Source organism: Drosophila tropicalis, unplaced genomic scaffold, assembly GCF_018151085.1.
Source record: "Drosophila tropicalis isolate 14030-0801.00 unplaced genomic scaffold, ASM1815108v1 contig_158, whole genome shotgun sequence".
NCBI lineage: Eukaryota > Metazoa > Arthropoda > Insecta > Diptera > Drosophilidae > Drosophila > Drosophila tropicalis.
This window is the reverse complement of record NW_027172602.1, coordinates 13138212-13164576: the sequence shown is the minus strand read 5'-3', so window position 1 is coordinate 13164576 and position 26365 is coordinate 13138212. Positions and strand designations below refer to the sequence as shown.

The following is a 26365-nucleotide window of genomic DNA, read 5'->3' as shown; positions in this document are numbered from 1 at the left end:
CATGATGCATGATGTTGGTCGGTGGGGAGAAAAAAAATCCACTCAAAGACCATAAAAAAGAAAAGAAAAGTCAAAATACGCCGAATCCAGTGTGCAAAATTGACTTGGGCGAAGAAGCCGGCCGGCCATTAAAAAGATGCCAACAAGGCAATTGTGAGATGTAAATGGGGAACGTAATAGATGGTATTCCCTGCCATCCTTAACGCCTTCTTCTTCCAACTGCAAAATGCCACCAAACAGCGGCAAGTTCTTTGGTCTCCGGCACGAAGCGCAATAATTTGCAAATTTGCTCAAATAAATTCCATGCAGCGAAAGGACACGCTGCTTGAATGGGGGGGATGGAGAAAAGCCTGAAATGTATGCAAAGCCTCCACAACGAATCCGTGTCCAGGACTTTCTAAGGCTCTCTCTCTCTCTTCCTCTTTTTCCCGTCCCTATGCCGACGAATGGTTTGGTTATGCAAAACCCTGGCGGTAGATAAGCGCCAATTGTAGCCAATTTCAAAGGAGCGCGAGCCATCGAGCGATATAAATAAATAAATAATCGATTGCTACTACTAAGCAAGGACAGAAGGATGGAAGGAAGGCTGAATGGAATGGGTGGCCTGGTCGAATAGTCTGCCATCTCCATTTTGGTGCTTGTCGAGCAATTAATTTGCCATTTGTTTGTTGTAGATACACCGATGTGTCTCGATTGTTGGGAATGTGTGTGGCCCAAGCTCCATTCTCATTGCACGTTTCAATGCCAGTTGCCCATTGCCCATTGCCCGATTGCCCATTGGTGTTGGCGTTGGGAGTTTGGAGTCGGTGTGTGACGCTCACGCACATGTCACTTGACAGGCTCTACAAAGGCGACAAATCCCCCCAATGCGCTTGATGAGAATGAATGAGCCCCGCGGCTGGCCATCATGTACACCAAATACATATACTTCATTTGTATCCACCTACAAATACATATATATAGATATAGTATCTGCCAACTGTCTGCTTGTCTGTCTGTCTGTCTGTCTGACTGGGACACCCTTTAAATCACATTACAGTCTCTGGTATCGATATATTCTTCTACTTATATTTCGCATAATCTTTGGATGCATATAACTTTTATAGTTTCAAATTTGATTCAACCACATGTTCAATATCCTTCAGATATGTATGTATCTTTACTCTCAATCTGATCTGCATGAATTTTCCAAAATATTGAATTGAAGTCCAAATTTTTGCAAAGGATGATTATATTGCGATGTTTGTCTTTGATGCTTGGTCTCTTCTGTTGCTGGAAACTTTTTAGCCAATAACAAAACTTAAGAAGTGGGCAGAGTAAGAGTGGAGAAAGAGAGGCAGTCAGGATACTTAGGAGGAGCTTAGAAACTGGAGGTTTGGGCAAAGAAAACTCTGCGGGACAATTTTCATGGCCACAATTGTGGGGCATATTCCCCCACTTGTTGTCTCTCTCTCTCTCGCTCTGGTCGCTCTGTTCGCTCTGGCAGTGACTTGAGCCAGAAAGGAAGTAATTAAAACACAACTCAAAGGACATTTTAATTTAATCCCTTTGAGCTTGTCTGCTCTGTCTCGTCGCCATCAGAAACATGCGCCAAAAATTGCGCTCGCTTATATAGTTTTGTGCCAACCCGGAAGAAATGTCGCATCGATGATGGGTGTCTACAGGGTGGGGCACATTCCTGATGGAAATCGGGGCCGGGGGAGGTTTTTGGTGGGCGGCTTGAGGTTTGATAGTGTCCTTTTAGTAGAGCAAGGCATAAATCATAACGCTTTGGCGCCCGCAGTCAGGCTCCAATTCGTTCGTCTTCTGCTCCTTTTGCATGCTTCGCCTTCTTCCAGTTGCATTTTATTTATGCCGACAGTTTATTAATGTCAGTTGAGGCTTGATGGAGGGTGGTGCGGTTGGCAATGAAGCGTAGGAAGGGAGTGTGGAAGGGGCGTGGCTGTTGACTTGTAATTGTATTTGTTTATAGCTGTGAGTGTGTGTGTGTGGGTGTAAAACTTTTGACTGCTGCAACGGAAGCGCCCACACATCGGCCTGGTGGTTGACTGGCATTGGCATTGCCTGGTCCAGGACCTGGTCGGGCTGGTCTGGTCTGGTCTGCTCTAGTCCTCTGACTCTGTCTCCGACTGCGACTTCGGCTGAGGCTCTAGTTCCAATTGCAGCCCAGCTAGCTGCATTGCTTTGCCGTTGCCGCTGCCTTGTTATGCTAATTAGTTTTCGACGTTGACGTTTGCCAACGACTCCAACTACAAGAGGACGAGAGCATGAGGTTGGAGAACGATGTCTTTAATTGGTTCTCATGTTGCCATTGCCAGTCCAGGCAAAAAGGATGCTATTCCTGTTCCGGCTCTAGCTCCATCTCCAGCTTCTACAACTGCAGCAGCTGCTGCCAGTTGGCTAGCATCGTTTTCTATTTCTTCTTCCTTCTTTCGTTTATGTGCCTTTTTTTTTTTTTGCCACTTTTGGCACTGGGCAATTAGGTGCCAGGCACAGCCAAGCAACTTTTTTGATTTGCCTTCATTGTATATGTGTGTTTGTGTGTGAGTGTTCCACCCCTGCTACATTCTTTTCAAGGGGGTCTAAGCGTCAGCAATTCGCATCTCCTTTATTTGATACCAAAAAAAGGGGTCACAGGTATAACTAACAGAAACTGTTTATGGTTGTTAGCAGACAGCAAATCAGCAAAATATCAAACTTTTATCCATATTCCCTATCGAAGGAGCTTTGATCTACAATTTGGCCACTTTAATTTAAAAATCTTACCTTTAATGATGTCAAGCAACTATTCAGTTTAGCAACCACAAGAAAATTCTCAAGACAGTCTGCATAAAGCATTCAAAAAAAAGAAACAAAAACAACACTTAATGGCCCTTTGGGATATTCTCTTGGATGCAAATGAGTTACAGAAATCCCACTTGGACAGAATTTCTTTATGCGATGCGTTAATTTGCAAAGCCGATAAGGCAGACGAGGGCAGAAGGAGTGGAAAGGAAGGTCATGGCAATGCATGCAAATGTCCCTAGATATGTTCCTATGTACACCCTTCCATGACTTCCCTTAAGACCGTTTCTACTGCCTCCCCTTTTTTGTTTTTATGCTGCCTTAATACCATGTTATTTGTAGCACACACAATTTAGCGCATAATTATGCAGAAGATCTTGGGTTTCTTTTTTTTTGCTACGTGTGGGGATTTGGTGACCATACACCATGCCATTCTCTTCTCTTGCCCCACACACACACACAACGATGTTTTCAACCTCTTCTCACTCGTATGGCCAAATACATTTTGCTCTTTGAATGTTAATTGCCCGCCAAGACGAAAGCAAAAAAAACAAATTTCGTAAACCAAAACCCTCCTCCTTGAAGCTCAATCATAACGCCTTTTAGTGTCGCCAACATTGACTAATTTGTCACTTTTGTTCATGGCACGAGGAAGAGAGACAGACTGAGAGACTGAGAGATAGCGATAAAGAGAATGCCGGACAGGGCAGTTTTCAACCCTTTTCAAGGGCATTTTGTATTCAAATAATGTTTGACATTTTTGTGCACTTTTTGGTCCTTTGGCTTTTGGTTGTCGGGTGACTTGTTCGCTGTTTTACTTTCTGTACAATTTATATACCCTTACACAGAAGAGCATATACATTCCAAGCACTGGCAAATGGAAAACTGAATGAAAAGCTTCTAAGGATATGCAGATTAGTAAATTGTGTGGAGTAGGGTATCACATAAGCGACTTGGCGACTTGTATGTGTGTATGTGTATAAATTTTGTTTCCTTTTGGGATTTATTCCCCGCACCACTTCCTAATTAGCTGTTAATTTTTGACCCCACTTGAAGTGTTGGGGATGATGATGGTGATGTTTTTTTACTTTTCTGTTGCCCTGGCCCCAACATGGGGACGGAGTTGGTGTTCATCCGGCATTTGGGTTTACATTGGGAACTACCACGGAATAATAATGGGCAAACAAAGAAAACAAAACAAAAAAAAAAAAAAAATATAGAAATAGAATTGTTTATAAGGGGCTATAGATGCATTCAAATGAAGCATTTTTTAGAAGTTGTACATAAAAAGGACTTTCACCTGAATTAAAATGCCATCCCTTTGCTTCTCTTTTTTGCGGCTTCCTAATTCACTCTATCTCTCTCTATCTATGTCCCTCTTACATTGGTGAAAGTTTCTCCTATGTAAATATTTAGTGTAGCGCAAGAAATTTCAAGTGAAACGTAAACACAGGCAAAGAAAAAAAGCAGAGCGTTAAGGGAAAGTGCATTGGATGGCCAGGACCTCAACTAGAGAGATAGCAAGAGAGTAAGAGAGAGAGAGAGAGAGAGGGAGGGCGACATAGAGTGGGGTGGGAGTGAGAAGCAGAGCAATACACTTAAGTTGATTCGCTGTCATCCATTGCAGCTCATTTATCATTAGACCAAGTCATACACATACCCAAGACAAGGACAAGCGGACAAGGACTAAGACCAGGACCACGACCAGAACCAGGCTCTGCGACAGTTTCAGTCTAAGTAGTACTGGGCGTGGGCGCGTCAAGAGTAAGCATAACACTTTGCTAGGGACCAGGACCAGGACCAGGGCCAGGGCCAGAACCAGGACAGCGACAACCAAGTAATTCAATTTTTATCGTGGGTAATTTTGTAACGAGACGCAATGAGATGAGATGCTGAAACTGGAAATGGAGAAGCTTTAAAGAGAGCTGAGATCGTCTGCTTGCCTTGTTGTCCTTGGTACTGGTCTTGATGTCTCCCTCTCTCAGACCATTCACTCGTCGCACCCAACGTCGCAATGTGCGACCATACGTTGAAAATTCAATTTGCCTGATGACTTGCTGTGGTTTAAATACGGCCAAAAAGCGACAGCGCGCACATTAAACTCATTGCCGCCGTTGTGGCCAATGGATAAAGAGGCGAAACAAAACTCATGTACCATGGATATCTGCCACCCCAACCATCCAGTGGCCAGCGCCCAGTGCCCAGTGCCCAGCCATGTGCACATTATATACTTATGCATACGATAAAAAAAAAAAAATATAAAAGAGAAATGTTGGAAAAAACCGGGCTAAAAGAGAGAGAGAGCCAGAACAACTGGCGAAACAAGTAAAGTGAGCAAAAAGATGGCAACGAAAAAAGCGTAAACTTTGTTAACTTCATTTGACAGGAACCATCAGGATGATGCGCTAGGCTGGAGGGGGAGGCCCACACTTACACACTGCTAGCCACACACAGTGCTCTCCCCCACTTCCCAGCGATCCAGCAAACATATAGCTTTTTGCTTTTTTTGTTATATATACTCTCACCCAGAGTATCCCAAGCATGTTGTAGTTGTACCTACTTGAAGCTCGGTCTCGTTGATTGGATTTCATGCGCTTGGAAAATCAATTTTTATTTAATTAATATGCCTTCCATTTTCCATGACCAACGGAGCGCTCGTAACCAGAGCTGGAGTTCCTTCTGATGATGGACCACGATTAAAATGGGGACCCTATCAAGTTGTATCAACAAAAAAAAGGAATAAACATATACATATATAGAAGAGATACCAACAGAAAGTTGTGCCCAGTATTTAATACTTGGTAAACGGATATTCGATCTATTATTATTTAAATACTCTATATAATATTTATGGATTTCATGGCATCTTCTTGAGATATCAGCCCCATGGATTCCTCGTTTATGTTATCCCCAGGTTTCTCATTTGTGGACTAACTCTTATTTTATATATGTATTAAGCTTAGATTGCAAGGAATGCATAATAATCTTAGATTTGCACTGAACTGAGCATACCTGATTTGGCTTTAACCAGTTGAGAATTTCGCGAACACCTGTTAGAAGCGTTCAGAAGCCAGGGTTGAGTTCAAAGATGGCAAAATTAAAGCAATAGAATGCCAAAGACTGCATCAATCAACGAATCCATTTAAATGCCATCAAATTGTAGCTATATTTGTATTACATTTTATTTTTATTTCTTTTTTTGTTTTATATGTATATATTTTTTATTTTTTGTTTCACAAAACACACAATGGCGCCACGGGGAGTTGGCAGAGGCACACACAAGCACACCTGCCGGAGAGGAACAGGGCGAATGTGTGTGGTGGGGTTGGGCAACAGGGTGCAGAAAGAGAAACTTGTTCTTGTATATTTAATATTCACATTTCAATTGTTTTTCTTTCTTTTTTTTTGGCGGGGGAGGGCAAAAGGCACTCGGCTGGGTTCATTGCGCAATTTCGACAAGTCTACACCCGCCGCCGCCAACCCCCGCAGCAGTCACCTTCATTGCCATCTTCTTCTCCAACTCCACCTTGAGCCAACATCAGGCAGCCAGCGATGCCTTCTCCTTATTTGCTTTGACTTTTGATGACGCTGACGACGACCAGGACCAGGACCAGGACAAGGACAAGAAGCAGGAGGACTAGCTGAAGCTGCAGCTGGAGAAGAATCTGCTGGCTCCTGTTGGAGTTGCCCGTTTTCTTTCTGTGTGTGTGTGTCTGTGTTTTTTTTTTTTTTTTTTTTTTTTAAAAATTTTATAAAGTTTCGTGTTATTAAAAATGGAATATATTCTCGTGCGAATACGCAATTGAATATTAATAGCATGAAAGGAGAAGCTTGAAGTATTTTTTTTTTTTTTTTTTCGCTTTCAGAAGACAGAGGGTAAGGGGGGACGGAATGAGAGGTGCCAAAATGTTAATTCAATTACTTATTATTGGTCATCAATATGAAAGTAAAGGAGGCCAAAAATCAACTCCCATTACCCACCGTCAACACACCAGAACTGTCTGATGTTACGAAGGTGAAAACTTGTAATAAATCACGGACACTGAAAGGATAAAAAAGAAGCTTGACCCACTGTACGAAAGAAAATCCCATGAATTTCTTGCTTTTCTCTCTTCGGCCCTTTTTCTTTTCAGTTTTGCTGATGGTGAGTGGATGGGGCCCAAGGTATATAATTGCCTTGAAAGGCCGCTGAAAGCCCAAAGTCAAAGGGCTTAAAAGTTGATAGCAGACACTTCAACAGCAGAGCGTCTCTCACTCATTAACCCAACCACCCTGCCAAGGGAGTAGTCCATCAGCAGCTTTTTCACTGTGTCTTATCTGAAAGCGACTGATCCATCACCTGGCTTGGGTGTTTGCTTTATGAGAGACGACGAGACGTTGAAATGAGACGATGCGACGCCTGCCCAGGGAAACATTTTCTGATTGCGTGTGCATTTTTAATGTCGGCTGCCTGGACTTGTTCATTTTCCATTTTCCACGCAGCTTTTCATTCATCAATGCGGCTCGCATCTTGGCCTAAATGCCTTACCAACATCAGAAGCAGCATCAGGCTACCCTCTAAGACAAATGATGATGTGATGCGATGGGTTCTCTCTAACCCAGCAAGCTCCCATGTCTTAAATTAGTTTGGGTATATTGGGACTATGCTAAGTTAGTCATTTTAGGTTAATAGGTTATCGCCAAAATGTACAGAAGTATATGGCAATTTTAGTTAGTCTTTTATTTGCTTAACATAATGATCAACTCGATTGAAGTATATGTAGTTTCGTATTTTATTTTGCTGGGTGTCATAAAGTCTATATTAAAAGTATGAATCTAGCGTACTTTGCTTTCTTTGTTACATTTGGCCTTTACACAGACATCTGCCAAGGTTTTTGGCTCTGATTTTTATAAATTTTATATGCTCTGCCTTCTCCGCCCATTTACTTACCCCTGTAACCGTACTACCATTTCCATACTCACCCATCTTCACCCCAACCCCCCGTTTGATCCCTCCGCTCTTCCACGCTCTGCTCACTAATGAAATATGAATAATTAAAACTGTATTTTCTTTTTGTTTCACTTCATTTCGAGAGAGTTCATTATTTTTTGGTTCACTGCTTCATTGTATTTGTACCCTTTTCCTGGGTGCGTTCAGATACAAGTACATTTTGCACGAGCTAGTGTTTGATTCTATTCTGTAAGCTCAACACCATTGTCGAGGGGGCCAAGAGGTGGATGGACTATGAATTCGTAGCTAATTATGAAAAAGTCAATTATTAGGTGGAACGGACAGAAGAATTTTTTACAGGGAAAATAAGTTTATATTATTTTTAAATGCATGCCTGGACTTGTGGTGATTTGCTAAATGGTTCCACGTTTCATCAGTATATTTTTGTTGCCGATTTTAATATAATTTATTTAAAGGAACCAGTTGTATTTAAATTACAATAAATTAAAGGAATTGTTTGGGATAAGGTAGGTATATATGTATATACTTTTTGCAGATATTATGAATTTTCTGAAAATTAGTTTGAGATTATACAGTTTTAGTTGTTGGATTACTTTAGCGTTTGAATGCACTTTTGACTTGTCGTTGTTTGCTCATCTGCTCACTTGTTTAGGCAGGCAGCCTCGTCCTTGGGCAAACACTTCAGGCTGAGAAAATCAAAGCGATCTTTGCTGTTCTCACAGCGATTGTGAGACAACTTATGTTTGCCTGATTTCTTTATCTCGCAACGATAGTATTTACGACAATCCCTTACGTCGGGGTACAGATCACCTTCGTCACATTCGTCTTCGTTCTTTAGTTTCTTGATGATGTCCTTTATGTACTGCTTCTTTTCTTTGGAACTTGGTTTCTCATTGTCCTCTTCTTCTTCGTCGTTGGATTCTTTGGAGTCTTTTGACTTGCTAGGCTTCTCTTTCTTGTCCTCTGTTGAATTATTCTCTGTGGAAGTAGGTTTTTGCTCTTTGGATTGATCTTCAGCAGATTTTTGTGTTTCCTTGGATTTTTTATTGCTCTCTTCTGCAGAGGCTTTCGATTGCTTCTTCTCCTTTTTGTCCTCGGTCGAACTGTTTTCTGCTGACTTCGGTTTATCCTTGGAACTCTTGTTGCTATCTTCTACTGAAGCGTTTTCGTTGGAAATAGATGGACCACCAGCGGATGGCTGTTCTACCGACTCTGCTGTTTCAGATTTGGGAGTTGGGCTGGTTGCTGTTGCCTCTGTAGAGGACTTCGTGGTGGTGCGCCAGCTGTTAGCCCAGTTGTGCCAGTTTGCCCAGAATGGCAGAGGGGGTCTTTGCGATGGGATGAGTTGGCCTTCATTAGCTTGTGGATGCTGGGGACGAACAGGCCAAAATGGTCTCTGAGGCTGAGCTGGATGAGGGCGGAAAGTGGACCACGGGTGGCCTCCAGGGATAATAGATTGGTTTGGATGCACGGGACGCCATGGCCAAGCGCCGGGATTGCCTGGACGCACAGGAATCGAAGGAATGGCTGGTGAATTGGAATCAATTGAATTTCCTGGAGCAACTGCAGAGCCAGAAGGAACGTTAACGGCTGAAAGAGAAGGAACAATGGGGCTAGCTGGAGTACCCGGAGCAGCGGTTGAAACAGAAGGAACATTAGGGTTAGCTGGGGTACCTGGTGCAGCGGTTGAAACAGAAGGAACATTAGGGTTAGCTGGGGTACCCGGTGCAGCGGTTGATACAGAAGGAACATTAGGATTAGCTGGGGTACCCGGTGCAGCGGTTGAAACAGAAGGAACATTAGGATTAGCTGGGGTACCCGGTGCAGCGGTTGATACAGAAGGAACATTAGGGATAGCTGGGGTACCCGGTGCAGCGGTTGAAACAGAAGGAACATTGGGGTCAGCTGGAGTACCTGGAGCAGCGGTTGAACCAGCAGGAACGTTGGGATCAGCTGGAGTACCTGGAGCAGCGGTTGAACCAGCAGGAACATTGGGGTCAGCAGGAGTTCCTGGAGCAGCGGTTGATTCAGCAGGAGCATTGGGATCAGCTGGAGTTCCTGGAGCAGCGGTTGATCCGGCAGGAGCATTGGGATCAGCAGGAGTTCCTGGAGCAGCGGTTGATTCAGCAGGAGCATTGGGATCAGCTGGAGTTCCTGGAGCGGCGGTTGATCCAGCAGGAGAATTGGGGTTAGCAGGAGTTCCTGGAGCAGCGGTTGATTCAGCAGGAGCATTGGGATCAGCTGGAGTTCCTGGAGCGGCGGTTGATCCAGCAGGAGCATTGGGGTCAGCTGGAGTACCTGGAGCAGCGGTTGATCCGGCAGGAGCATTGGGATCAGCAGGTGTTCCTGGAGCAGCGGTTGATTCAGTCGGAGCATTGGGATCAGCTGGAGTCCCTGGAGCAGCGGTTGATCCGGCAGGAGCATTGGGATCAGCAGGAGTTCCTGGAGCAGCGGTTGATTCAGCAGGAGCATTGGGGTCAGCTGGAGTACCTGGAGCAGCGGTTGATTCAGCAGGAGCATTGGGGTCAGCTGGAGTTCCCGGGGCAGCGGTTGAACCAGCAGGAGCATTGGGGTCAGCTGGAGTTCCTGGAGCAGCAGTTGATTCAGCAGGAGCATTGGGGTCAGCTGGAGTTCCTGGAGCAGCGGTTGATTCAGCAGGAGAATTGGGGTCAGCTGGAGTTCCCGGGGCAGCGGTTGAACCAGCAGGAGCATTGGGGTCAGCTGGAGTTCCTGGAGCAGCGGTTGAACCAGCAGGAGCATTGGGGTCAGCTGGAGTTCCTGGAGCAGCGGTTGATTCAGTAGGAGCATTGGGGTCAGCTGGAGTTCCCGGGGCAGCGGTTGAAGCAGCAGGAGCATTGGGGTCAGCTGGAGTTCCTGGAGCAGCAGTTGATTCAGCAGGAGCATTGGGATCAGCAGGAGTACCCGGAGCAGCGGTTGTTTCGGCAGGAGCATTGGGGTCAGCAGGAGTTCCTGGAGCAGCGGTTGATTCAGCAGGAGCATTGGGATCAGCTGGAGTTCCTGGAGCAGCGGTTGATCCGGCAGGAGCATTGGGGTCAGCAGAAGTTCCTGGAGCAGCGGTTGATTCAGCAGGAGCATTGGGATCAGCTGGAGTTCCTGGAGCTGCGGTTGATCCAGCAGGAGCATTGGGGTCAGCTGGAGTTCCTGGAGCGGCAGTTGATCCAGCAGGAGCATTGGGGTCAGCTGGAGTACCTGGAGCAGCGGTTGATCCTGCAGGAGCATTGGGATCAGCAGGTGTTCCTGGAGCAGCGGTTGATTCAGTCGGAGCATTGGGATCAGCTGGAGTTCCTGGAGCAGCGGTTGATCCGGCAGGAACATTGGGATCAGCAGGAGTACCTGGAGCAGCGGTTGATTCAGCAGGAGCATTGGGGTCAGCTGGAGTACCTGGAGCAGCGGTTGAATCAGCAGGAGCATTGGGGTCAGCTGGAGTTCCCGGGGCAGCGGTTGAACCAGCAGGAGCATTGGGGTCAGCTGGAGTTCCTGGAGCAGCGGTTGAACCAGCAGGAGCATTGGGGTCAGCTGGAGTTCCTGGAGCAGCGGTTGATTCAGTAGGAGCATTGGGGTCAGCTGGAGTTCCCGGTGCAGCGGTTGAAGCAGCAGGAGCATTGGGGTCAGCTGGAGTTCCTGGAGCAGCAGTTGATTCAGCAGGAGCATTGGGATCAGCAGGAGTACCTGGAGCAGCGGTTGTTTCGGCAGGAGCATTGGGGTCAGCAGGAGTTCCTGGAGCAGCGGTTGATTCAGCAGGAGCATTGGGATCAGCTGGAGTTCCTGGAGCAGCGGTTGATCCGGCAGGAGCATTGGTTTCAGCAGGAGTTCCTGGAGCAGCGGTTGATTCAGCAGGAGCATTGGGATCGGCAGGAGTACCTGGAGCAGCGGTTGTTTCGGCAGGAGTATTGGGGTCAGCTGGAGTACCTGGAGCAGCTGTTGATTCAGCAGGAGCATTGGGGTCAGCTGGAGTTCCCGGGGCAGCGGTTGAACCAGCAGGAGCATTGGGGTCAGCTGGAGTTCCTGGAGCAGCAGTTGATTCAGCAGGAGCATTGGGATCAGCAGGAGTGCCTGGAGCAGCAGTTGATTCAGCAGGAGCATTGGGATCAGCAGGAGTGCCTGGAGCAGCGGTTGTTTCGGCAGGAGTGTTGGGGTCAGCTGGAGTACCTGGAGCAGCTGTTGATACAGCAGGAGCCTCGGGATCAGCAGGAGTTCCCGGGGCATCAGTTGTTCCGGCGGGAACATCAGAACCTACTGAAGTTCCTGGGTCATCAGTTGACCAAGCTGGATCATTGGTTGTTCCTGCGGGACCGTCGGTAACGGGAGTTGTTTCATGTGGCGCATTTGGATTTTCTGTAGTTTCAGCTGGACCATTGGTGGTTCCCGCTGGTTCATTTGGTGTATTCGAATCTGTTATACCTGGCTCGACAGTGGTTTCCTGGGGATTTGAGGGTTCAGCTTGTCCTGTGGTTTCATCCACAATTCCCGCTGCTGTGGTATCCACTGGGGCATCACTTGTTGTACCCTCTGACAAAGTAGTGGTTGTCGGCCCATCAGCAGCACTCACGGTTGTCGTCTCTATCGCGGCAGGCGATGTCTCTGCTGGCGCAACACCATCGGTGGAGGAAAATGGTGCGGCTTCAACTAGAGCAGCGGAATCTGCGATACTGCCACTCACTGGCCCATCAGTGACTGTCACCATTTTGGCCACAGCTGCAGTTGGTGCCTCGGCTGTTATCTTAATGGCCACACAAATCTCGACCCCATCGGTCACACAACGCGTATTGGCCTCGCATGAAATAATTCTGCCCGTGGCCACATCATCCACACACGCCTGATAGCTAGTCGGTCCCACACAGATAGCAGCTTTACCACTGCACTTCAGGCCCGCCACAGCAGCATCAACTTGTTGCCGCCCAGCCAAGGCTGTAAACTGTTGGAGAGAAAGTAGAAGGGAACGATTTTAGCCAAACTGAACTTCCGCTTGTTTGTAATTATCGGTCGGGGCCGTGCCACTTGCATAGGATACTTTTGAGTAGCCGACACCGCCGAGTGCTTTGAGTGATATCCAAAGAAGCAAAAATCCCGGTAGCTAACAGGTTAGTAAGTATCCGCAATTTTGAGGTTCGTAAAACAAAAATATACAACTTGTCAGTAAAACAAAATAACAAAAAAAAAGAGTTTGAAGTAATAAGCACAGTTCACAAAAAAAAAAAGACGAAAGAAAAAACTTAATATAAAATGGTTAATTGGTTAAATGGATCTCATTGGCGAAACCTTTAACAATTACCACAAGCAATAGAAGTAGTCTGGTTAATTTGTTCGTCATCGTCGTTTTGGTTCGAATGAAAAATCGTTACTATCCCCCCAACTGGCCAACGGACTGGCTTTTAAACTGAATCTCCATTAGACCAGATATCTAGCGATAACTTCTCACGGTGACGTTTTGGCGTAAATAATCCAACACACAAAATGATTATCTTTTGTTTGCACAAGATAAAGAGTCGGGGGCTACCGATTTATGATATTGCGGTTATATTGTTGCCTCTAGTTTTCTGTGTATAAAATTCTTTTCGTTTGCCCAAAAGAAAGCACAAAACTTGCATTTAAACCTATTCTACATGTATTGAAGATTCTTCTGGTTTCGTAATCATCAGCATATACAATTTAATACAAATATGTGCCTTTAATATCACATTACAGAACAAACACTAAAGATCTATTTTTTGACCCACAAAATGATTTCAAAAAAAGAGTCGCAAACAAACAATAAGAAATACTTGGAAAAGAGATAAAATATTAAAAATAGAAGAACGAAAATAATATAATTTTAAGAGCATTAAGATCATGTGAATCACTGCCAACATGCATAAAACAATTATGATCTTGTTACTAAGAATTCTCTGAAGTGCTTAACATAAATTTAAAATACAAAAACATAAAATAAAGAAAAGAGTTGAAACGCCAATATTGAGATACCCTGTAATTCGGAAAATGATCTAACTCAAAAGTCATAAAGCAGAAACTGTCTGAAATGCTAGAATACAAAATTTACTTGGGCTTGCATTTTAAATGTTTAGATATTTCTCTACCAAGTCTGTTAATTTGTTACCCTTTTCGTTTTTTGGCTTCTTTTTTCAAAATTTTCCATAGTTCAAATATTTGGTTTAGAGGGTATCATAGAAGAAATCAAAAGAATAACAAAATGTAATCTTAATCTTGGCAAGTTATTTTGAACGTCAAGGTAAATGAATGATAAAAAAGCTGCGCATTTCCGTTGACTGTGAAATGTGAAAGATTCTTTTTACTTTATTTGCACAAATATCGAAAAACAAACAATATTTAACACTAGAATGTGTGTGTTTGGAATATTCGCAAGATCTGTTCCTCCCCAAACGGAACTGATCACAAAATTAAGAACAAAAAAACTAAATAACTCCATCTTCTACCCTGTTTGTTGTTTGTGTGTTTTCTTTTCTTTTGCTTTTGCTCTTTTGTATATGTGACGCAAACGACTAAAGATAAGATATTTTGATCCATGCTTCTGGTTAAAGATTAAGTACCAGTTATGATTACGCATCGTCATCGTCTAGAATCTAGATAATTACATACACATATGTATATTTGTCAGGCCAAATGATGCCGGATATGGATAAGAAAATGCATAAAGAAACACTGGCCCGATTTAACTTAATGACTGTGATCAGGTGGCATTTCCCATGCTAGGCCATATTTCCAGGTGTGCTTACATCAAACAAATTTCACACACAACAACAAAAAAACGAAAGAAAAAACTCTATGGTAAAAATTATGGCCATTGCATATGCCCTTTGAAGCCAGGCAGAAAATTGCCTGAAATTGAACAATTAACGGCCTCTGGATATATGCATATTACATATATATGTATGTATGTATATGTCATATCTAGACGCACACACACATATGTATATGCATCCTTTTTTCTCGTATACCCTTACAGAGATTATAACGAAAGCAATCAAGAGTTTGTAATGCAGTAGAGAAAGAGTATTCAATTCGATGTCTGTATTTCTTTCACACAATCGATTGGATTATAACGAAATCAATCAAGAGTTTGTAATGCAGTAGAGAAAGAGTATTCAATTCGATGTCTGTATTTCTTTCACACAATCGATTGGTTCAGATCTATTTATCCAATAAGAGCTATACACAATGATCTTTCTAATCGGACTAATCAACCTAACCGTGGTCAACCTTTGGTTTACAATAGATTTAATATTCGCTAGAGTATTACAATTTCGATGCGATGAAAGAAAGTCCCTCCGCCCACTATTTAAATATAATTTTTTTGTTTTCCAGGACTTTTTTTCTGCTGCTTTAATGCGGTTAAATGCAATGCAGGCTCACATTGCGGTTACGGCGTGTCTAGACAATATAATAAATACAGTTAGGGCCATATATTTGTATTATCATATTTAACAGATACCGATATACAGATACAGATACAGATATTTTATAATTGTCAAAAAATGTTTGAAATGTTGCTGCCAATTTGTTGTGGGCTTACCGATAGGCTAGCATGGAAGAGAAGTGAATGAATGGGATTCTGTATTTGAATTAACAATACGATATTCTTTTTGTTTATTCTTTGGAATGTGAAATGAAAATCTGCAATGTCAACAAATGGATAATCGGATTTGTCAAATAAAAAGAAAACTGCGGCACGTTGGTGGACTGAGTCAGAGGTCCTTTAATATTTAGGATTCTTGTCATTGATTGACAAAAAAGTTATGTGAATGTTGTTGATCTAATCTCTCATATGTATGTCCTTATGTTGATTCTTGTGTAGATATGGCTTCGGTCTCTATGCATTGGGACCAACTGCAATTCCATTTCCATCTCAATCTTCCTGCATGGATGTTGGTAAACAATTCACGTGCTAATTCGCTCATCACCCAATGTTGAGCGCAGAGGCTTGAGGTTGAGGTCCTATGCGGTCCCTAGACGAATGAAACGGATGGACGACAACCGAGATGACAAAAATTCATTGCCACTTGCTTCCCTTTTATGCGACGCGGTGCTTTTAACCGCTGTGCCTTGGCATGCAAATCAAGCTGGACATAGGGAAATAGCGCCCAGTTGCCCAACAGATCCAAATTATGCAACTTGTGCATCGGTCGCCCTACACCCACACACACACACACAGAGCGCACACCTCGCATTACTCTTTCTCCTTCTGTTAGTCCCTTTAACCTACAACTGAGAACTGCGTTAATGTTGTTGGCGTTGCGGTCGCGTCTGTGGCTGCGGCTGGTGGCTGGTGGCAACGGACTCGTCCGCCGACTCGTACGCTCATTGGCGTTGCACAAAGCGGACGTTGGCGGTGGCTAAATTTGCATAAATTAACAATGTTTCGCAATTGCAGCCACTGATGCAGCGAATTCTTGTACTCTTGCATCAAAATGCTGCCAGCTGAAGGTGGTGAGAAGGGCGTGGGTAGGGACCCTACACAGACATATGCAGATACTCACTATGTATGGAGTGTGTTTGTATGTATGTATGGGTTGTAGCGTTTTATTGATTTGATGCTGCAATGCACTCATTATCCCTCAGGCAGTCATTCTCCATTTGCCCATGGGACAGTTAATTCCATCCAAAATGAAACTAAGACATTTTGATAATCATCTTAAATTAAAACATGGAAAACTATAAACGTTTTGAAATGTACAAACAAACTCAGTTACCTCACAGATTCGTAACCTGTTTTTTCGTTTCCCAAATGAACTTGGCGTCAAAATTCTCAAATGAAATCCGAAATTCAGAGTGCCAACAGTACATTTCGAGATTGAGAAATCCAATTCTATTTGTTGTGTTTTTATATTTTGTTTTGGATTATTTTGTGTATTTTTTGTGGCCAAAAATGGAAACAAATTCATCAGGATCTAAAGAGCCGCAGGAGCAAATGCCAGAAGCCAATGCACAGGCACAGCAACAGCAACAGTCACAGCAACAGTCACAGGCAATTGCAACTGGCAATGAATGGTGTTTGATTGAGAGCGATCCGGGAGTATTCACTGAATTGATACGTGAATTTGGATGTGTTGGCGCCGAAGTCGAGGAGATCTGGTCATTGGACGCTGGTGCCTTTTATCATTTGGAGCCGGTACATGGCTTGATATTTCTCTTCAAATGGATAGAGAACGATGAGCCAGCTGGACGAGTCGTGTCACCTGAAAGCGAAGAGGGCAAGGGGATATTCTTTGCCAAACAAATGGTGACCAATGCCTGTGCCACACAGGCCATATTGAGCTTGTTGTTGAATCTCCAACACGAGGACATCGAACTGGGTGAAACGCTGCTCCAATTTAAGGAAATGTGTCAAAAATGTGATCCCTATAAGCGGGGTCAGAATCTGGGTAATTCGTTGAAGATACGTCAAGTGCATAATTCGTTTGCTCGACCCGAAATCTTTGACTTGGATGCAATCAAGCAACAGTCTAGCCTAATAGAAGATGATTTCTATCATTTTGTGGGCTATATGCCAATTGGTAATCATTTATATGAGCTAGATGGCATGCAGGAGGGACCCATCGAGCTGGGCGAGATCCAGGAGGGTCAGAATTGGCTGGATGTTGTTCGTCCCATAATTGAGGCCCGTATGAATCGTTATAGTGTCGGCGAGATACATTTTAATTTGATGGCTCTGGTTTCGGATCGTCAGCGGTCCTATGAGCGTCAAATTGCCACATTAATGAAACCAGGTGATACGCTGCTAGATGGCAACCTCTCTGAAACTGAGCGCATGCTGGAGATAGCCGATTTGCAAAGGCTTCTTGATTTCGAACTGAACAAGAAACGTCGCTACCAAAGGGAGAATTTGCGTCGGCGTCATAATTATCTTCCGTTTATCTTGGAGTTGCTGAAGCAACTGGGCGAGACGGGCCAATTGATGCCCATCTACGAGAAGGCCAAAGAGAGATCCCTTATGCAAGCCAATCACCAGTTTAGCAGATTGATTGCAATGCCAACTGATTCTAATGAAGAATCGGTCAAAGTAGAAACTACTCCCCCTCCTAAATAATGTCAGAAATGTGTAACCATAATCATGTTAATCATTAATAAGTTTGTCAAGTTAATTAAATAAATCAGAGTACAATAACTGCTTACTCCTTGAATAGCTTAAATTGTATTCTTCAATTTGTGAACCAATCGATCAGCCAATTCATAACTTATTCGTTATTGCAATTATTTAATTATTAATTCAATTCAAATCCTTATTTTCTTACCCTAATGAACAGAGTAAGTCATCAAGCTGACATAGCTTCATGTTTCAACCGCATTCCTGTCCTTGTCAACGAATCGTCATCAGCATCAGCATCAGCATCATCATCATCCAGGAATGTCGCGCTTATTTGTTTATGTTGCACAAAGTAAACAACTAATTTTAATTCGCCGCAGGAGCCGCAGACGACAAGACGATGATGACCATGACGTCAACGTCAACGACGACGACGACCAAGACGACGAACAAGATGATGATGTAGTCGACGATTTTGCTAGAGTGGACAACTGAACGAGATATGGCAATGGGGCTGGACGGCAGCTGAGGCAGTTAAATCAAATAAAAGAATAACGTACACACACACACACACACACAGCAGACAGCACAACAAACCGCAAAGCACACTTCTGCCCGTCCCCTTCTTTTCAGTAGCATACTTTTGAATACACTTTCCCGGGGTATTTCAAGTTGCCTTAGAAACCATCGCTCTACATTGAATGGGTTTACTCGGAAGGAAAATTCACTGTCTTTTCATTAACTAGGGGTAGGTTCTTTGATCCAAGGTGACAATAATGATAAATCTAGGACAAATCTCTAAATATTTATCAGAAAATCAAAAGAATGAATTTGAACAGTTTTCAAAGAAGATCTATTCAATTGATCATTTGTTCAGGAACTTGCTTCTTTTATTGTTCATTTAAACTGATCAGTGGTTGATTCACATGTTCTTTTATTCACTCACTAACTCACTTGCTTCACTCAATGTGAAATTTCTTTTCTCTTTTCAGCATCTAATTGAAAGGAGAGGAAATGTAGGGTATATTCCATGTCGGTTCAACTTTGAAAAAAGAAGGTTTTCCTTTTTTACATTTTGATGGTTTTGCGTTTTGTTTTGACATTTTCCATTTATGTATGTAAATACGTGTAGTAGGTGGAGTAGAACAACAACAATAACAAAATGCTGCACAGTCAAATTATCTTTAAATAATTTAGATTTCGAGTGAGCGAGAGCAAATGATACAACAGGGCGAATGAAGGGGAGCGGGCTGGAAAGGGGCTTCAAATGGTTTGGGGGCGTGGGATTTCCAAAACTGATTTGGCTGGCGTATGCTTTTCTCTTATGATTATTAATATTATTTTTTGTTCTTGTTTTTTTATTCTTTCGTTTTGTTTATATTTGGCAAGGGCGGACAACATGAAAGCGGAAACGGAAGTGCTTACCTTTTGCACACACATGTAGGCACACACACACACACCCATAGATACTCTGGCATGCAAAATATTCCTGCTGCGCCTTGAAGTGCTTGGCGACCTCCGGTCTCTCTCTCTTCCTTCCCCTCTCTTTCTCTCTCTCTCAGCCAAAAATGAAATTGGTTATGGAGCGGTTAGTCAGGACTGCGGTGGGCCGTATGTGTGTGTGTGTGTGTGTGTGTGGGTTGGCGAAATCGGGAGTTGGCTCATTCTGCCAACTCAGCTTTAAAATATGTCCACAGGTGCACACAAGCAGGCAGCTTGTGGAATTGACTTTCCGCTTTTGACTTGTATGCCAAACGCAAAAGGCAACAAGCAAAAAACACACAGACATACACATACACACACACACATAAATTTAACAATAAAAAGAAAAAAGAAAACAGAAGAAACACGGGGAAAATGAAACACGACAAAAATTGGCATACCAAGCCAGAGGGTTGCTTAAAACTTTCACCAACTTATGAAACGACTTTTCAATTCGAACTATTTTAAAACACATTGTAAACAGAACTAAAAACATGAATTAGGATCTGAAAATATTTCCCAAAAGTTCAGTAAATCTTTATATTATGATCTTACAGAAAATTTGAGAAGTTTCCATTCAATAGACCCTGCCTTTGGGAACTCTGTTCAAATTGGTTTCTAAAAACTTTTAGAAGTCATTTCCCGTACAAATTGAAATCACTGATTGTTCAATCTCATCTCCGGTTCACCACCTTTACCATCAGATGTCGGGCTATAGACATGCATGCCGTTTACGCTGGAAAAGGCTAATTGAAATTTGCCATTAATAATGCAAAAAGGTCTCGGTGAGAAACTTTTAGGTCCACCCACAGGCTAGCCACAGACGCACACAGAATACTCTTCCTCCCCTTTCCACTTTACACACATGTGTGTGTGTGTTGGGTACTATTTTAAATATTTCAAATATTTGTAACATTTTCTCCAACTCCAGTTTTAACTCTCAAGTAAGCAAAAGTACAGGGAAAACCAACATCTACGGCCTCACCATTTACCGCATACGCCAAAACCATCAACCGGCTGGGAAAGAGGGAAAGGACAGAGCAGGACAGGACAGGATACGGCACGACAGCTCGACTGGAATGGAAGGTGATTGTGAATGCTTATTTTCTGGTCCGTCAGTCGACGACGTTAACGTCACCGTAACAGTCACCGTTACCACATGGAAAAATGTTCTTCCTTTTCTCAATTTGTTAAGAGTGAGTAAGGCTGAAAGGTGTGGGAGAGTCAAATGAATGGCAGGAGTGAAACTTGGGCTGAGATTTCGCGAGCCGCTTGGTTGCAAACGGGACGTGGAATATGGAAGATGGCTGTCCATAAAAACCAGCTGAACGAACTCAGGTTAAAGACGAAATTTTGCTATAACAAATATGTATACCCAACAGGACGCAGGTTTATCTATCTACAAGTTTGCCTAAAACACAAAATGTCTGCTGGGTCATGGTCACTAGAAGTACATTTACTCGACTACTATACGCTACAGTGGGCCTTATTGGTTCTTTCTTTGAAACAGCGAGTAAAATTATACAGGGATCGAAGAACAAAAGCATGAAAAAGATAGCCAGATAAAAGCAGAGGCAAACAAACGAGAGAGCAAACAACAAGAGCTTAAAGAACGAGAACTGATGGAGCGAGAGTTGGAAGAACAAGACTTGGAATGGCAAACAAACAAGAGCCCTAAGGAGAGCTAGAAAAAAGGACTAGGCAAGGACTACCTTAAAATCGAGAGCTGCGTAAACGAGACTTAGAAGAACGAAAGTTAGAAGAGCAGATCATGGAATAGCGAGACTACAAGTAAAAGATTGAGAGAAATAGACTTAGAAGAGCGAGAGGTCAATTAGTTTAAGGAGAACTGGAAAACTGAGGTTATGTGACTGATCTAATCACTCCTGCGGATTGTCATTCACTCACTCAAAAGGCGGAACACATCCTTTAAATAGGTACTCCTTGTCATTGTAGCGCACACAAATTTCAACTCTCATTTTTCAATTTGCTTTGTTTCTTGGCATTTGGTTATTTGTTTATTTCTTTTTTGATTTTGTTGATTGTTTTACAAAACATCAGCAAACTGGAAAAAAAAAAACAGACGGAAAGCCAAGAAAAGGGAACCAAACGAGTGCCAGGGCCAGGAAAAGGCAAAAATACATGAAAAAAAAGGAAAACAGAAAGTACGGAAAATAAACGAAATGAAGAAAATCTCTTGAGGCTACTGAAAACTTCGTTTTCTTTCTGTTCCGCTCTGTTCGAGTTCAAGTTCTGACTGTGTTTCTCTTTCTGTTTTTGGTTCTGTCTCTGGTTCTGGTTTTGGCCAGTTTATTTTCTTATGCTGCTTCTTAGCTTTGCGCCCGTGGTCCCCTGTATGCCAGCTTCGTCCTTTTTGGCAGTGGTTTAAACACATGAAACAATTATAAAGTTGCCAAGAAATGTAAACCCAAAAGAGAAAACAATTTAATTGAATTTAAGCAGGGGTTGTCATATCCTAATGGATTTAAAACAACAACATCAACTACAACCAAAAAAATATAAACCAAAAAAACACGAGAAAAAAACCCCAAAAAAGATTGTACTGAGGCCGTTTGTCCTGGTCCTTGGTCCTAGGAGGAAAGAATGGGGAATTGCGATTGCTACATGTCAAGGAATGGGTATGACATTGGGACAGAGTCACTCTCACTAAATGGATGTTGGACCGCTTTTTTTCCAGACACGATTTGTTTTTATTTACTTCTATTTGGTTCATGGCTTAGAGAGGGAGTAATGCGGTTAACTTTTGATGTCTGAGACTACCAATCAGTGGTTCGGCAATAGCTTCATCTACAAATCGGGGTCAGGTCACCGTCGCATAGTGAAGTTAACTAAACTTTATTAAATGGATCCCTATGAAAATAAGGAATTCAGTAAAAGGCCTAAGACCTAAAGAGTTTAACCAGAGATACTAAAACTATACGAGATTACAGATCGGGATAGCTTTGGTCGTTTTCTATATTTTCATTTGAAATATCTATAAATTATTTAAAAATGAGTTTCTTCTGGAAAACCCTAATCCTTTCAAGTATTGACATAATTTTAGAAAGTTTTTAAAAATGAGAGTTTGGGAATTGGGATTAAAATGTAGAAACTATCTAGATATTATCAAGCTGTATTAGATCAAAAAGTCGTACAACTCAAGTAAATTGCATTGAGGATTGTTTTCATTGTTGTCGCGCTGCTCTTCTCCCTTTTCCCCCTCTCCAGACACAACTTGCCACTCACCACCGACTTTACTTTGATACGAAATTGAAATTGAAATCCTCTAGAAAAAAAAAAAAAAAAAAATAAAATAAATGAAAAAATCGTAAAAAAAAAAAGAGAATGAAAAGCAAAACAATATTTTCCTAATTTTCGCGTTCGCGCACGCGACCAAAAGCAAAGAAACTGTCAGCAGCAGCAACAGGAAGAGGAACAGGAATACAACGACGCCTCCATCCCCATCGCCGGTGTGGCTGGAGTGGGTGGGTTGGTTGGCTGGGGGAGGAAAAGACTAGGCGTGACAAGGGGGCGGTTTGAGAATGCCATTGAGTTTGGGGTTTTCTTTTTTTTTTCCATGTTTTTGGGCTTTTTATTGGTAGTTGCATTCAGCGAGGCGTTTTGTTTGCCATTGATTTCCGTTTTGCTTCCGATTGCTTTGTTCCTTCTCAAAAAGGTAAACGATAAAAGATGTCCTCGACGACTCTTTTTTACATACTCCATAAAGGCAGGTGAAGTCGTAGCTTTATGAACTACTTTAAGATTGCAAAGCAATTTGTTGGTAGCTATTTTGATTTGATAAGACTTAAAAGGTTCAATTATTGATCAATTTAAAACTCGTTGATTTTATACGAAATGAACCATTCTAAACTTTTGTGCAGTTTATCTGAATTTCATTCAAAGAGTTTGTTTGCTGATCATTTTCTAGGTACCCATACGTAATCCCCCCCGTTTATGCTTTTTTCTGAAATTATTTTTGTCATTTCGCTTTGTTTGAATATCCAGCCAAAGATTTGGTTTTAATCGCATTGCATGTGGCCATAAACTAAAGCCCATCAATATGCCGCTACCGCCGCTGCTGCTCTATGGCAAACAATTGTCAATCTTTATGACTGTCGAGGTACATTTACTTTGCAAGCCAGTTTGTGCAAATAATATCTGTAAATATTAATTGGCACTAGCTTGATGAGCTGTTTTTATCGAGATCAGATCAAATGCTCATCTCTAATGTTAGCAACATCAAGACGAGGATTCCGTTAGGATCGCGCTCTGCTAACATGTAAAGCTTACTCTCATTCTGTTAAATTTAACATGCACATGTAGCTCTGTTAAGCGCTCATTAATTTTTCTCTCTCTTCTGTCTTCATTTTCTTGCTGATGCTCGGTGTGGTTAAGTATTTTTTTCAGTTTCTTTTTTTTTTTTTTGTGTTATATTAATAAAATATCGAAAAATGGTTTACAAATAACAACGGCAAAGAGTTAATGCAATGTGTTTTCAAAAGTTAATAACGGTGTGTGCAATTATTTATCAATATCAATTTTTACTTTTGCTTGTGAGAAAAGAAGCTTGTGAAATTCGCCACTAACACAGACGCTGGCATCGACACCGACACTGACATCGACGCCGACGCTGACATCAACGCCGACGCTGACACCAACGCCGACGCTGACATTGACGCCGATGCCGCTGCCGATGCAGTCATGTATTGAAAGGATCGCGCGTGTGTGTGTGTTTGTCTGTGAGTGCGCAAAATGATTTACGTGGTTTTGTTTTTGCAAAAGCAAAGTCAATCAAAGTATTGAGAATAAAATGTGCGTTTTCTGCTTTTGAGCAGAGTTCAAAGAGGAGAACAAAACTGAGTGAGAGAGCAACGGCATTCAAATGATCGTGAGGTGAGTTTTCGAACGACAGCTGTTAACGTAAAAGTAGAGCATAAAATACTCACCATGAGGCAAATTCATTCACTCTCTGATTGGTTTTTGCATTTGGCTTGGCTTTTTGTTGTTAATTTGTTGTTGTGCTTTGGGGATTTAAAACACGCAACAACAAAACAAAATAATAATAATAATAAAAAAAAAACAGCATCAGCATTTTATTTATGCAAATTTTATTTTATTTGTTTTCAATATTTTGGTAACTTTGTCGCTGATATTTCCGCTATGCAAATAGCAAAAAAACAAATAAAGAAAATAAAAACAAAAATGCCAAGTGCCGGCAGGTCAGGTGCAAATTTGTTTGTTAAAATCAAACATACATATGTATGTATATCCATATTTTTATATAAATAAATATGTATGTGTGTGTGGCTATTAGGGTTGCCCCAAGTTATGGGTATATACTCATATTTTCATGGACTTTTGACTTTGTTAAGAAACTATAATACCAGAGGAAGGATATATTTACAGATTTGGGTGCTTTCTGACTTTTTAAGAAATCCTTTGTTGTTGAAATCAATAATTATCCTTTAACTGATGGAGAATCGTTCAATGTTTCAAGTCATAATACTAACTTATGTAGTTTCAATCGAATTGTGAAATGTATTGACATTTCTTATCAACCCTAAAGCAGATGAATATTTACATATACATACATACGTACATACATGAGTATACAAATGTGTTTGTACCTGTCGACGCATTATTTTGTATTTTAATAATTCAAATATCAATTTGTTGTTACATTAAATATTTAATTTGAACTAAAATGTGTTAAATTCTTTGGGGTATTAAATATGGAAATGTGTCTGTATACATTCCCCTATTCCTCCTCCCCCTGTGTGTGTGTGTGTGTGTGTGTGTGTGTGTGTGTGGGAAAGAGATTGACACACTCATTTGTCATGCAATTTTTGGTTTGTTTAATTACAGCTTAAAATCGTTGATTAAAATCAAAGAAAAAACAAAACTACATACAATAAAACAAAAACAAATAATAATAATAGAGAAATCCATAAGATACAAAGATAAAACACAAAGTTGTTTTGTTATAAACAATAAGGTTAATTTTACTTCATCAGTTTTCCTCTTGTTTTCCGTTGTTCGTTGCTTGCTCGTTGTAGTCCTTAACAAGTTGAGGAAATTTCTCTTCCACAATATGACCAGGCAGCCTTTCCAACATCTCGGCGTTCCGCCATTCCATTTTGTACCACCTACTACCCCTGAGAATAACCATTCCCTTGATCTTTAGTGGCTTCTGGTTACGATCGTATCCACATTTGCATTGCCATCTAAATGAATACCGATCACTTCGTCGGATTCATTCATTCAACTCTTTTTTCGTACAATGTGTTGCAAACAATCAACTGTCTCCCTGAAAAGTGACAGACAAAAAATGAAACAATGATTTCATCCACCAAAATCTAGATATAGATTCTTCACTGACTCTACAAAACTATTGCGACTCGAGTATTTGGGGGACTTAAAATTCTGCAGCATTCTAACTCTCTTGGCCACAGCTCCACTTGACATGCACATAAATATTTGAAGAGAATGTCAAATCTTCTTTTTCATCCCATTCTAATCACATTTTGGCCTTTTGTTAATACTTGTTTCGGTCCCCATAACTGACAATTCCCTGAGCTGCAATTTTTTGATTTTCCTTATCGATTTAAACTTTATTAAGTGGAAACGTCATTCCATGGGACAAGCCTAAATGCATTTCTATCGAACTCTGTCACATTAAGGCATCGAATGAATGCCAATGAATGTCGTATATCAATTTCATTGGCAGAATGGACTCTTTTTTTGGAATCAATTAAATGATTTTTCACTCTCTAATTGCAACAAGTTTCATTTCATTCAGAAATATGAGAGGGGCACCATGCACCGTAGAGTAGGACCAACTCCAACTGTTCATTAGGCAATTTGCCTTTGAGGTCCTTGTTGTCAAGTTGACATTAAATTGCTTGACCCGAACCCCAACCACAATTCAAGGTATGTGGGCAACCGTAAACTTTTTTTGCAGCTAATTATAAATGAAATCGGATATCAAAGAGACATCTGAGACACGCCTTTTGTGGCAGACACACACAAGCATACACACCCACTCATAGTCCGCACCCAAATGCTGGGGCAAACAAACAAATAATAAA

The 26365-nt window shown here is 41.9% G+C and overlaps 2 protein-coding genes across 4 annotated transcripts; one reads left to right on the top strand and one right to left on the bottom strand.

The window, feature by feature from the left end:
* Positions 1–8155: 8155 nt before the first annotated feature.
* On the bottom strand, positions 8156–13122 carry Muc11A (Mucin 11A). Of its 3 annotated transcripts, XM_068296708.1 has the most exons (3): positions 13029–13122; positions 9410–12671; positions 8156–9325 (listed from the first exon to the last, which is right to left on the bottom strand). In XM_068296708.1, exons 1-3 carry the CDS (start codon positions 13065–13067, stop codon positions 8376–8378), a joined length of 4251 nt encoding a protein of 1416 aa, XP_068152809.1. In that variant the 5' UTR covers positions 13068–13122; the 3' UTR covers positions 8156–8375. The 3 variants fall into 3 exon arrangements, with proteins under 3 accessions (XP_068152809.1, XP_068152801.1, XP_068152817.1); XM_068296700.1 differs by having other exon boundaries at positions 8156–12671; XM_068296716.1 differs by lacking the exon at positions 13029–13122 and having other exon boundaries at positions 8808–9325; positions 9410–12117.
* Positions 13123–16511: 3389 nt separating this feature from the next.
* On the top strand, positions 16512–17876 carry Uch-L5R (Uch-L5-related). Its single transcript, XM_068303212.1, has one exon. It carries the CDS (start codon positions 16638–16640, stop codon positions 17796–17798), a length of 1161 nt encoding a protein of 386 aa, XP_068159313.1. The 5' UTR covers positions 16512–16637; the 3' UTR covers positions 17799–17876.
* Positions 17877–26365: the final 8489 nt, after the last annotated feature.

Bases quoted from the DNA above. Each gene is read 5' to 3' on its own strand.
- Uch-L5R (XM_068303212.1), top strand. From the start codon at position 16,638: ATGGAAACAAATTCATCAGGATCTAAAGAGCCGCAGGAGCAAATGCCA.
- Muc11A (XM_068296700.1), bottom strand. From the start codon at position 13,067: ATGACGAACAAATTAACCAGACTACTTCTATTGCTTGTG. The intron at 12,672-13,028 runs GTAATTGTTAAA...TCTCTCCAACAG, and splicing joins GACTACTTCTATTGCTTGTG to TTTACAGCCTTGGCTGGGCG.